Genomic DNA, 13,352 nt, shown 5'->3' on the forward strand with positions numbered 1-13,352 from the left:
GGAAGACTGCTAACGCTCGAGGAGGCTATTCAGCAGCGTTTTCGGGAATTCTACCAGGAACTGTATATGCCCGAGAGCCAGGGGATAGAGGAGGAAATTCGGAAATACTTAGAGGACTTGGGCTTGGCGTCCTTGTTGGAGGCTGAGTCTCAGGGATTAGATGCTGATATCACGCTAAATGAGGTCCAAACTGTGATATGCACGCTTAAACTGGGGAAGTCTCCAGGGCTTGATGGGTTCACAGGCTTATTTTATAAGAAGCTTTCAACCCTGGTAGCTCCCCTACTAGAGAGGGTATATAATAATCTGAGGGATGGAGCGCAACTGCCTTTTTACATGCAATTAGCGGGGATAACCATTCTGCCTAAACCAGGGAAGGATAGAATTCATTGTGAGAGTTAAAGATCGATTTTCTTGTTGGGTATTGACACCAAAATTATTGCTCGAGTGTTGGCGGACAGATTATCTGGTCATATGCCTATGCTTCTCCACTTGGACCAGGTGGGGTTTATCGGGGGGAGGCAGGCAGCTGATGGGATCCGTGTGTGCTATCCTGGGTAGCAGTGGCAGTTGATGCCGAAAAGGCTTTTGACCACATGGACTGGAGATTTATGGCGGCAGTACTTTGACATATGGGGTTGGGGGTCCCAGTTTGTTTCTTGGATACCACCTTTGAATTATCAGCCGATGGCATGTGTTAAGATTAATGGGGTGTACTCCTCCCCATTTGAACTTCGGAGAGGGACAAGACAGGAGTGCCTGGTTTCGCCTCTGCTCTTTGCTCTGGTGATAGAATCTTTTGCACAAAAAATTAGGTTGCCAGACCGGATTTGGGGAGTAAAGATCCAGGGGTGTGAGCATAAATTATCATTATTTGCTGATTAGTGATTGTGGTAGAATCAGAAAGTATGCTTACGTCTTTTCAGGAATTGATGTCAGACTATGGGGCATTGTCTGGGTTCAAGGCCAACCTGACTAAAACGTAGAAATTGAACATTTCGGTTCCTAATTCTGCTATCCCAGGCATAAAATGTTCTGTTCCTTTCCGGTGGGTGACAGGGCCTATTTGTTATTTGGGTATACAATTGGGAGTGGATTGGCAGTCATTGTTTCAACTTAACTATGTTCCCTTGGTAGCAGCCCTGTCGCGGGATATGGATAGATGGGAGAAATTATATGTTTCCTGGATGGGATGCATGGAGGTAGTTCAGATGATGATTTTACTTAAATTCTTGTATTTATTTCAGGTTTTGCCTATTGAAATCCCTAAACAGTTCTTTCAGCGTTGGAATAGGAGTTTGTTACGCTTTGTGTGAGGGGGTAGACAGCCCCGTGTGGCGCGTTTGCTATGTTTAAATTCAAGGCGGAGGGGGGCCTGGGTATCCCTCATTTGGAGCATTATGCAGCGCAGTTGCGGGTGGGGGTGGAATGGCATGCTTCACCTCTGAAGCTGTGGGTGCAAGTGGAACAGGGCTTGTCGAAGAGCTCTTTAGGGGAAAGGACCCTGGGGTCTCTGATGTGGGGAACTTTCAGTGGAAAAGAATGCCAGGCCTTAGACAATCCATTCCCTCGGTGGACATTGCGGATCTGGAACGGGGCTGCTCGCAAGTTGTTGGGTAAGGAGCGGGGCCCGTGCATCATCTTCCTTTGAGGTGGGCACCTGACTTTGCTCCGGGCAGGGAGGGTGGGATTTTCAATAGGTGGGAGAAGAAAGGGTTGCAGTACTTTGGTCAATTCTTGGATGGGGAGGCCATTCGAGCTTTTCCTGTACTTCAGTCTCTGTACCAGCTGGAGCCTAAGGACCTGTTTCCTTATTTACAAGTAAAAAATTACCTTATGCGAAGGAATCAGGTGGACTCGGCCATGTATAAGGGTCAGAATTTGAGCAGCTGTTAGGGGCTCCCATGGCACGTGGCTGTGTCTCCCTGCTATATAGATGGGTGCATGGGGATGGGGACAGTAAACCTTCTTATTTACAGGCTAGAGAAGCGGATTTGGAACGGGTGTTCACCGCAGAGGAATGAGAGAGGATCACGTATCTGATTCATCATATAGCGGTAGCACCTGCCTTGGTGTAAAATGCTATTAAATTGTTGGTGAGGTGGTATATGACTCCGGTTGTTTTGAGTAAAATGTTGGCTACTAGTACTGCCATTTGCTGGAAGGGGTGTGGGCAGAAGGGCACATTCTTCCATATGTGGTGGAGCTGCCCTAAGCTCCGGGTCTATTGGGGGAAGGTGTTCGGCTATGTGGGAAACTTACTTCAGGTACCCCTATAGCAGCGGGTAGAAATGGCATTACTGGGGTTATCGGTGGGGGGAGGGGATGCTCTTGATGATACCCAGGATAAACTAGCCTGGTTAGCCTTCACAGCGGCGAGGCTGATTGTGGCTCGATATTGGAGAAGCCCCACTATTCCTACCTTGTCTTTAATGAGAGATAAATTGAGTTGGGTGCGTGAACATTATAGGCTGTCGACCTTGCTGACAAGGAAGTGGCAGCAATATTTGGATGTGAGGGGTAGATACTTGGAAGTGATGGGGGGATTGGATGCAGGAAGGTCTGCCCCAGACTGGAGGTTGTGGGTTTTTGTTTTTTTTTTTGGGGGGAGGGGGGTTTGTTCCAGATCATACCTGTTCTCTATGATCTCACTTTACTTTTTGTACATTTTGATTGCATGGGGTACTTGCTGGGGTGCAGACATGGGGGTGGTTCTCTGCTGTCTGATTTATATCTGGCTGTTAGGGGGTGGGGAGGGGGGGCAGGGATGGGTGGGTGGGAAGTGGGTTCCTTTTGAAGTGCCTTGAGGATTATTTGTCGCAGAGGGTATTGGGGGGTTTGGACTGTTCTTTATTGCCTGCTGTAACATTGCTTGTGTGTAGTGTTCTTTCTATATTAAATAAAGAAATTTTTTTTAAAAAAAGCAATGTCACTCACAAACATATTGAACAGGATCTGCCCCAGCACTGAACCCTGAGGGACTCCACTACTCACCTTTCCTTCCTCTGGCGTCTGTCCAACAACCAGTTTCTAATCCAGTTCACCACTTTGGGTCCTAACTTCAGCCCTTCAAGTTTGTTCAAGAGCCTCCTATGAGGAACCGTGTCCATTTGTCTATTGGAACTCCTGAGTTTTGCAGTCAGTTACCAGAAATCTCATCTTCAACCCATTCAAACGGTTTGAGCTCTCCTCAACACAACTCAAGCTCAAACCTTTCCACCGCAGCAGAGACTCAACAGTCTGATTCATATTTGCCCGAAGGTCTCCTCTCTCCAAGCATCACTGCATGTCAAATGTTGCATCTCCTAGGCCACATGGCATCTATAGTTCACATGACTCCATTTGCCTGTCTACATCTCAGGGAACCTCAGTGGACACTCTTAACCCAATGGTCTCAAGCTACTTGAGCACTATCACAGCAAATACAAGTTACCTCAGACCTTTGTCATTCCCTTCAGTGGTGACTATTACTGGCTAGACTCTCCAGGGCCCTTCTTTTCCACACATCAAACAATATTAACAGATGCTTCCATGCTCAGTTGAGGAGCCCACCTTATTTAGAGCAGCTGGACTCCTCATGAGAAAACTCTCCACATCAATCTCTTGGAACTTTGAGCAATTTGCAATTCTCTCACATCTGCATGCTGAGTCAGTGAACTTCAAGTGCTTGTATCAGATCCCCCCTATACAACATTCTACCATGACAGGGTGTTTTTTGCATGTGTCCAAAGTTTTTCCCAAAGAACATCTCAGAAGTTTATCTGAACCAGTCTATAGTTCGCCCTGCCTTCTTTCCCAGACCACATTTTCACTCTGTTGAAGCGGCACTCCACACATTGGACTTTAAATGTGTTCTTGCTTATTATATAGATCGGACCAAACCCCACAGAACTTACATTCAACTGTTCTTCTCATTCCATCCAAACAGACTTGGAGCTTCTGTCACCAAGAGAACCCTCTTCACATGGCTGGTGGACTGTATTTCCTAATGCTCAGGCTGGGCTGATGCTTGAAGGCCTTGTCACTGCACATAAAGTTTGAGCAATGGGTACTGTGCTTAGGTTCCAACTAGTGAAGTCTCAGTCAAAGCTCACTCCAGCCTATCTACAGCACCCCAGCCATTGAAGCCCTCCCCAGCCCATCCTCATCTGTGTTCACTCACATTGAGGACATCTACTCCCTTTGAGGAAAGCAGCCAACTAGTCCTCAGTTCATACCTTCGCATCCCACTATTATTTGGAGAATCATTCCAGATGGGATAGTCGGACAGCAGGTGTATTTTCTTACAACCCTCTTACCTCCCTTAGTTGGCATCTTAATCTTTGTTACTGAACTGATAGTCCTGTGAGCTTGGGAATCCCACATGAGAATATAATGCCTGCTTGTCCTTGGAGAGAGCATTAGTTACTCACCTGTAGCAGATGTTTTCCAAGAACAGCAGGCATATTTTCTCACAACCCTCTCACCTCCCCTAGTTGGCTTCTTAGCTTTGTTACTGAACTGATAGTCCTGTGAGCCAGTGTCAGGCGAGAAAGCATCTGTATGCGTGCTGAATGGGCAGTCTTAAAGTTTTAAAGTGGCAGTACACTTTTTGACTGTCTGTGCCGGGTTTCAAGAGTGACATAACGCCACATACGAGAATATATGCCTGCTGTCTTTGGAGATCACCTGCTACAGATGAGTAATTATGCTTTATGCATTGATGCTTGTAAATGTTTTCTTCCAATACTGACTGACTATTCCTCTTCTGTGTTTAGCATTACTATGGTATCACCTCAGAGTTGATAACTCCAGAAATGAAACTAATTGCTCAAGAGAACCTAGAGACTCACATAGAAATCAAAAAAGAGGAAAAAGAGATTCAGAGTCTCATCAGGCCCCTTCAGATCTGGATTAGCAGGTAGGCTAGAAATGGAAGATAATTTAGTGAAACTTTATACATTCTTAGTAGTACACATAAAGCTTAGAAAGTATTTAAATATTTTACCAGATTCCCATGAAGTGCATTTAATATGAGAAAAATTATATCATATCATGCGTCAGGTCAGTACTGAGCTATTCTGGTCAGAATTGTTTTTAAATGCTGATTATGGCAGTTAAATAAAACACAAATATTCAGTGCTGCTATCTGCAGAGAGAGCAGTGCTGAATATTCAAACAGAGTGGGCTGTACCACTACTACTGTATCTAGATAGTGGCATTCAACACACTATCTGGATAATTATCCAGATAAAGTTATAATAGTTAAAATCTGAATTATTGCTGTTCTCTAGATAATTGCCTTGGCACTTTCCAGATACAGGGTGGGGGATGGGGGATGGGGATGGAGGGACCTTTTTTGTTGGGGTAGGATGGGAGGGGGGCTATGGACCTTAATTGGGGAAGAGGGGTAGATGGGATCGGTTGCAAATGGGTCTTTTTAATGCAGTCCCACTGATAGTGCTGTAGCCTACAGCTTTGAAGCTGTCTTAAATTTGCCACTTAGCTATGCAGGTATCTTAAGAACATAAGCAATGCCTCCACTGGGTCAGACCCGAGGTCCATCGTGCCCAGCAAGTCCGCTCACGCGGCGGCCCAACAGGTCCAGAACCTGTGCAGTAGCCCTCTATCTATACCCCTCTATCCCTTTTTTCAGTAGGAAATTGTCCAATCCTTTCTTGAACTCCAGTACCGTACTCTGTCCTATTACGCCCTCTGGAAGCGCATTCCAGATGTCCACCACACGCTGGGTAAAGAAGAACTTCCTAGCATTCGTTTTTAATCTGTCCCCTTCCAACTTTTCCGAATGCCCTCTTGTTCTTTTATGTTTTGAAAGTTTGAAGAATCTGTCCCTCTCTACTCTATGCCCTTCATGATCTTGTAGGTCTCTATCATGTCTCCTCTGAGTCTCCGCTTTTCCAGGGAGAAGAGCCCCAGTCTCTCCAATCTTTCAGTGTATGAAAGGTTTTCCGTGCCCTTAATCATTCATGTCACTCTCCTTTGGACTCTCTCAAGTATTGCCATATCCTTCTTAAGGTACGGTGACCAATACTGAACACAGTACTCCAGGTGCAGGCACACCATTGCCCGATACAACGAAAGGATGACTTCTTTCGTTCTGGTCGTAATACCCTTCTTAATAATACCCAACATTATGTTTGCCTTCTTCGCGGCTGCTGCGCATTGTGCCGTTGACTTCATTGTTGTGTCCACCAGTACACCCAAATCTCTTTCAAGGTTACTTCCCTCTAATACTAATCCCCCCATTTGGTAGCTGAACATCGGGTTCTTTCTCCCTATATGCATGACCTTGCATTTCCCTACATTGAAGTCCATCTGCCATTTATTCGCCCACTCCTCCAGTTTGTTTAGGTCCCTTTGTAGGTCCTCACACTCTTCCTCAGTTCTAACCCTTCTACAGAGTTTAGTGTCATCCGCAAATTTTATAACTTCACACTTCGTCCCCGTTTCCAGGTCATTAATAAATACATTGAACAGCAGCGGTCGGAGTACAGACCCCTGCAGAACTCCGCTTGTGACCCTCCTCCAGCCCGAGTAGTGACCCTTCACTCCAACCCGAGCTGCCTTCTGCCTGCCAACCAGTGTTGACCCATCTGTGCACGTCCCCTTCCACCCCGTGGTTCCACAGTTTCCTAAGTAGCCGCTCATGAGGTACCTTGTCAAAGCCCCTTCCCAACACTGCCCCCTTTACCATCTCTGACCTGCCCATTTTTTATGGCTAGTCAGAATCAATAAAATTCAATGCAAAGAAATGAAGAGTAATGCATTTGGGGATTAATAATAGGAAGGAACCGTATATGCTGGGAGGAGAGAAGCTGATATGCACGGACGGGGAGAGGGACCTTGGGGTGATAGCTTCCGAAGATCTAAAGGCGAAAAAACAGTGTGACAAGGCAGTGGCAGCTGCCAGAAGGATGCTGGGCTGTATAAAGAGAGGCATAGTCAGTAGAAGGAAGAAAGTGTTGATGCCCCTGTACAGGTCATTGGTAAGGCCCCACTTGGAGTATTGTGTTCAGTTTTGGAGACTGTATCTGGTGAAGGACGTAAGAAGACTTGAGGCGGTCCAGAGGAGGGCGACGAAAATGATAGGAGGCTTGTGCCAGAAAACGTATGAGGAGAGACTGGAAGCCCTGAATATGTATACCCTTAGAGGAAATGAGAGACAGGGGAGATATGATTCAGACGTTCAAATACTTGAAGGGTATTAACGTAGAACAAAATCTTTTCCAGAGAAAGGAAAATGGTAAAACCAGAGGACATAATTTGAGGTTGAGGGGTGGTAGATTCAGGGGCAATGTTAGGAAATTCTACTTTACGGAGAGGGTAGTGGATGCCTGGAATGCGTTCCCGAGAGAGGTGGTGGAGAGTAAAACTGTGACTGAGTTCAAAGAAGTATGGGATGAACACAGAGGATTTAGAATCAGAATATAATATTAAATATTGAACTAAGGCCAGTACTGGGCAGACTTGCACAGTCTGTGTCTGTGTATGGCCGTTTGGTGGAGGATGGGCTGGGGAGGGCTTCAATGGCTGGGAGGGTGTAGATGGGCTGGAGTAAGTCTTAACAGAGATTTTGGCAGTTGGAACCCAAGCACAGTACCGGGTAAAGTTTTGGATTCTTGCCCAGAAATAGCTAAGAAGAAAAAATTTAAAAATTTAAATTGAATCAGGTTAGGCAGAATGGATGGACCATTCGGGTCTTTATCTGCCATCATCTACTATGTTACTATGTAATATTAAGTTGCACTGCCTGGTTAAGTGCACAGGCTGTTTAGCAAAGGTAACAGCACTTCCTTCTTCAGGAGAAGATGGAGGGTTAAGTTTACCTAATTTCCAAGTTTATTACTTGTGTACAGGAGTAGGCCTGATAATTATGTGTGTTGGTTAGATTTACAAAGGTTTCTAGTGCATCCTATTCCTACTGCAGATCTTCAATTATAAGTGAGCAGAAAAAACTTTCTGATGTAAGTGGGCATCCATTTACCTCATATATTGATTGTTTTAAGAGTTTGAAATACGGTTGCAGGAAGATTAAAAATTGTAATTATGATTAACATATAAAATATTTTCTGAGGATAAGCAGGACAGCATTTATTACATATGTGTGACTTCATCAAAAAGGAGTCCCAGTGCAGATGCTATCCTGTGGACCATGGGGCTCATTTTCTAAAAAGAAAAACGTCCAGAATGTGGCATAAAGGGGCAGATTTTTCTCGCCAACCTTTCTAATTCACTATTTTCAAAACCTATTTTCTAGATGGATTTCAATGGTGCTTGTCTGCATTGTGTTTAAAACTCAAGAGAGCATGTTAGAGGCGTGGTCTGGGTGATACTAGGGCAGGCTTATGACTTTGGTAATTTTCTGCAATAAGACTATGTTCAGGGCACAATTTAGATGTTTGGGGCTAGACCTGTTTTAACAATGAATAAGTTCCAAAATGTTACCAATGAAGGGATGAAAGCATGACTCTTCCACACTCTCCCAGTGGTCACTGACCCCCCTCCCACCCCCTAAAGATGCAAATGAAACAGTACTTATCCTAGGACAAGCAGGCAGCATATTTTCACATGTGGGTGATGTCATCCACGGAGCCCCGGTGCGGACAGCATTAAAGTGTACTGTCACTTTAAGTTTTAAGAAACTTCACGACTGCCCACACCACTAATGCACGAGTGCCTTCCTGCCTGACATAGGCTGTTCTTCGTTTTCCGCAAAGCGAAGAAGTACTTTTTTGACAGTCTATGATGCCTTTCCGCTTTGTGCTTTTTTTCTTCTTTTCTTTTTCTTAGTTTTTATTTCAATACTGTTATAATAATAATAATAATAATATAATTTTCTTTCCTTTTTCTCAGGCTTCGGCCTCGGGGGTTTTCCTTGGTGGGTCTCTCAAAATTTAATTCAGTCTCACTGATGAAATTTTCCTGTCCATGTTGAAACCGTTAATGGGTTTTAAGAAGTGCTGTAGTTGTCAGAGGCCTGTTTCCATCACCGACCCTCATAGTTTGTGTTTACAGTGTTTAGGCCCTGAATACCGAGTTGAAACTTGTGCTCGGTGCTCCACTTTACAAAAGCACTCCATTAAAGCCCGACACATTCAACAGGTGAATCTGTTCGGTCATGGACACCGGCAAACCTTTGGAGCCATCATCATAGAAAACTCCTGCATCAACATCAACATCGAGAGATCTTGCAGCATCAGGGAAGCCAGCTAAGAAGTCATCTGCTTCCCAGCAAGCTTCTCAGGTCTCAACAGCATTGAGTCCTTTGATGTAGACCAAACAGCAATGCCATCGTTCTCCGTTATTGCAGCTTGTTTCTTCTTCACGGCATGCATCTTCATTGAGGTCACCCACTCCGAGACAAGCTGCTGCACTGATGATACTGGCTGATGAGCCATCGGTACCAGTGCATACTTTCAGGGAGAAACTCAAGTTCTTCCAGAGGGAGATTGGTGATATGTTCAAATTGCACTGCATGCCGGTGCTTACATCGACTCCCTCGGTACCGGCCCAGCTTGAGCATTGCACTACAAGGCACAGCTGTCAGCTATCCATTGGAGCATTGAGCTACTTCTCATGGATCTTCCATGAGGCATCGTCACTCCCCATCTCAACGACGTTCTGTCTCCAAACATCGATCTTCACATCGACGTTGTAGCTCATCTTATTGACGTTCTCCATTGAGGCATCGATCCACTATTTCTAAGCATCGACACTTTTCTTTGACACAGCGTTCGTCACCAAGAAATTATCGATCTTCATCGTGTCGGTCTCATGCTTTGAAGCGTAAAAGGGAAACTCATCGATCCCCGTTATCTTCTTCATTGGATCGGTACCGAAGACGTCGCACATTGTTTTCCTCAATGCACAGCTTCTCCAAAACTTCTCTTTGATTCAGATTTGCGTTCTGACTCAGAGTGTGAATTTTCTTTATCTGTGACTGAGTCTTATGACACCCCTTCAGAACAGTCGCCACAGAAAACACCTCCTAAAGCAAGATCTCCTACAGAAAGACTTTCCTGTACTAAATATATTAGGCAAGCTATGGAAGCTGACACTGGACCAAGTGCTGAATACTCAGAAGCTTTGAACTATGATAAGCCTTCCAAAGAGCTCCTCAAGTTTCCATTACAAGGCTTTCTCAAGGAGAAGCTTCTCAAAAATTGGGAAACGCCTTTAACTATCACAGTAGCTCCAAGAAAACTTGATTCCTTCTACAGAATCATTTCCTGTACAGGGTTTGATAAACTACAACTTCAACATCAATCATTGCTTTTGGAGTCAACCCTTAAAAATCATTTAGTTCAAACGTTTGTGCCTCAGCGCCATCAGGGCTGAGGCACAAACTTTGGACACGTTTGGGCATTGCCTTTACCAAAATTCTATGCTGGTGAGCAGGGTCCTTAATTACAATTTCTACATGTCCTCTTATCTAAAACAACTGATAAGGAAATTGCCTACCTTTGAAAAGTATATTCCTTCACAGCATCTTCAGAAATATCAGGACACTATTTACACTCTTTCACAGACTAGAAAATATTTAGCGAGGTCAGCCTATGTTGCTTTTGAGATATCATCTAGAGCAATGTTTTTCAACCTTTTTACACCCATGGACTGGCAGAAATAAAAGAATTATTCTGTGGACCGGCATCGGTCCGTGGACCGGCGGTTGAAGAACACTGGGCTAAGTTGTGGGCCAGACCCCACCCATCTCTACCCATTCTCCACCCCAGACCACGCCTCCATAATAGTACTAATTGCACCTTGCACGTCCCATGCCTCATCTGGAAGCCTTCCCTCTGACGTTTCCGGTTCAGGCGCAGGATGCCCGTAGGAGCCGCTGCCCGTGGCTTTGTGCACTGAATCAAAGATAATGGCTCAAAGATAATGCCGCATCAATCACACATGCTGGCCCTGTGGACCGGCAGGAAATTTCTGTGGACCAGTGGTTGAAGAACACTGATCTAGAGCATCTGCTATGTCAGTGGCTATGAGATGCCTAGCGTGATTGAGAGTCTCAGATATGGACATCAATCTCCAAGATAGATTAGCCAATATTCCATGTTTAGGAGAAGAACTTTTTGATGATTCTTTTGAGGTGGCCGTGCAAAAGTTGACGCAACGTGAAAAGAATTGGAATTCTTTGGTCAGAACAAAGACTAAGATTCCAGCTTCACAACAGTCTGCTAAACCTTCATATTCCTATCGGAGGCAATGTAGTGCTAAACCTTCTGCTTCTAGGCCACCATAGCAAAAAAAGCAACAGCGACCTCAGAAATCTACTCAGTCTTTTTGACGTGCTCATGGAGAACAAGCCACTCTCTCCCTCTCTCAGCCTCTTCCTCAACCAATCGGAAGTCATTCTCAATCTGTATACTTTGGAGGAAGGGTGGGAGAGATATGATAGAGATGTTTAAATAAATAATTAAGAAAATGTCACCCACCAGCAATGGACTCAATTACTCAGATCAGACATTCAAACCAAACAGGTGGAGAAAAAGCCTCAAATATTATGGCACATAGCAATCATTGATGATTTTAAAGCTCACGTTATTTTTGTCATTGGCAAAAAACTCACACCAAAAAATAATATCAGGATCTCAGAGAAATATAGAAGCCACAACTGTGCACAGTAGAAAAAACTATTTTTAAAAATTTTTCAATTTTAGAACTCTTAATCAAATTATTATTTCAAAAAAGCCCATAATTAAAGGCATCCAGTATCAGATGAAAGATAGAAAAAAAAAACCTTAGCTCTGGCGCCAGAACTCTCAGCTGTAGCACTCCTTTTCAGCAACGTTCAAACAACACGGCGACAGGCCAAGCGTTCTTCCTCCTACAAGATCTTGTTTCACCAACAATGAAATGGTTTCTTCAGGGATTCAAACTTCAAGATCCACTGCCATCTCTACCTGGAAGTGTGATTCCTGGAAGTAGTTCCGTTGCCCTCTATTTCTGCACTGCGCAGTCTTGTGCCGTTGTGCACGTTAAAACTTCATCCACGTCGGAACAAATGACACTGCCAGGAAGACCTCGGATAATGTACCTAAAGACTTTGGAGTCCTGGGTGAGAAGCTGAGGCGGACAGGTGCTCAGGTGGTCTTCTCATCGATTCTCCCAGTTAGAGGCAAGGGAAGAGCCAGGGAAGAGCGTATCCAGAGGACTAACGAGTGGCTACATGGATGGTGCAGGGAGATGAACTTGGGTTTCCTAAACCATGTAGAGGCACTGCAGGTACTTCAGGGACCAGACGGAATCCATCTCACCGGTAGAGGTAAGAACGTCTTCGGACACCGATAGCCCACCTACTTCGTAGGGCTTTAAACTAGGTAAGTTGGAGGAGGGCACCAGTGCAGTAAGAAACTATCCTGAGGGGGGGAGTTGCAACTCCACTTCTGAGTCTGAGGTAAGTACCCATATAGTAAACCATTCTTTAGGAGCCTCACTAACTCAGGTGGGCTTTAAACTAGGTAAGTTGGGGGAGGATACCAGTGCAGCAAGTAACTGTCCTGAGGGGGGAGTCACAACTCCATTTCTGAGTCCGAAGTAAGTACCCACATTATAAACAGTTCTTTAGGAGTCACGCTAACTCAGGTGGGAAACTCCCCATAGGGACTGGACAATCACAAGGTATGGAGGGCTATGTATGTTAATGTACACAGTTTAGGCAACAAAATTTTGGAATTGAAGACCGAAATAATGAGTGCCGACCTAGACGTGGTGGCGATTTCTGAGACTTGGTTCACGGACTCTCATGGGTGAGATATGGCTTACTTCGTCAAGACAGAGAGGGCAAGTTAGGAGGAGGGGTAGCACTATACACTAAAGAAGCCATCAAGACTACGAGAATCACAGATGTCAAGTACTCCGGGGAATCCCTCTGGGTAAACCTGGCCAGAGGCAACGAAAAATGCCTGTACCTTGGTATAGTATACAGACCTCCAAGACAACTAGAAGACAAGGACTCAGAATTAATCAAAGACATAGAGAACATCACTTTACGGGGGGACACTGTACTAGGGGACTTCAACATGCCCGATGCAGATTGGAACACACTTTCAGCGACAACCAGCGGCAGCAGAAGGCTGTTAACTTCCATAAAGGGAGCACGACTCAAACAATTAATATTGGAGCCCAGTAGGGCCCAGGCGATACTGGACCTGATACTCACCAACGGAGAAAGCATCTCGGAGGTTTCGGTTGGTGATAAGCTAGCCTCCAGTGACCATAACATGGTATGGTTCTACCTCAGGAAAGGCTTCACTAGATCAAGCACCACAACAAAAGTACTCAACTTTCGAGGCACTGACTTCAAACGCATGGGGGATTTCGTCCATCGAGCACTGAAAAAC

At 45.0% G+C, this 13,352-nt stretch overlaps 1 protein-coding gene across 7 annotated transcripts in view; it reads left to right on the forward strand.

Annotated features, from left to right (window-relative positions):
- Positions 1-13,352, forward strand: part of MDH1B (malate dehydrogenase 1B) — a 183,539-nt gene that overhangs the window by 38,912 nt on the left and 131,275 nt on the right. For all 7 annotated transcript variants that reach the window (XM_033946233.1, XM_033946232.1, XM_033946235.1 and 4 more), the window contains one exon: positions 4,758-4,900. In XM_033946233.1, the coding sequence (XP_033802124.1) occupies positions 4,758-4,900 (143 nt within the window). The remainder of the gene's footprint in view (positions 1-4,757; positions 4,901-13,352) is intronic.

The sequence above is a fragment of the Geotrypetes seraphini genome, chromosome 5 (assembly GCF_902459505.1).
Source record: "Geotrypetes seraphini chromosome 5, aGeoSer1.1, whole genome shotgun sequence".
NCBI lineage: Eukaryota > Metazoa > Chordata > Amphibia > Gymnophiona > Dermophiidae > Geotrypetes > Geotrypetes seraphini.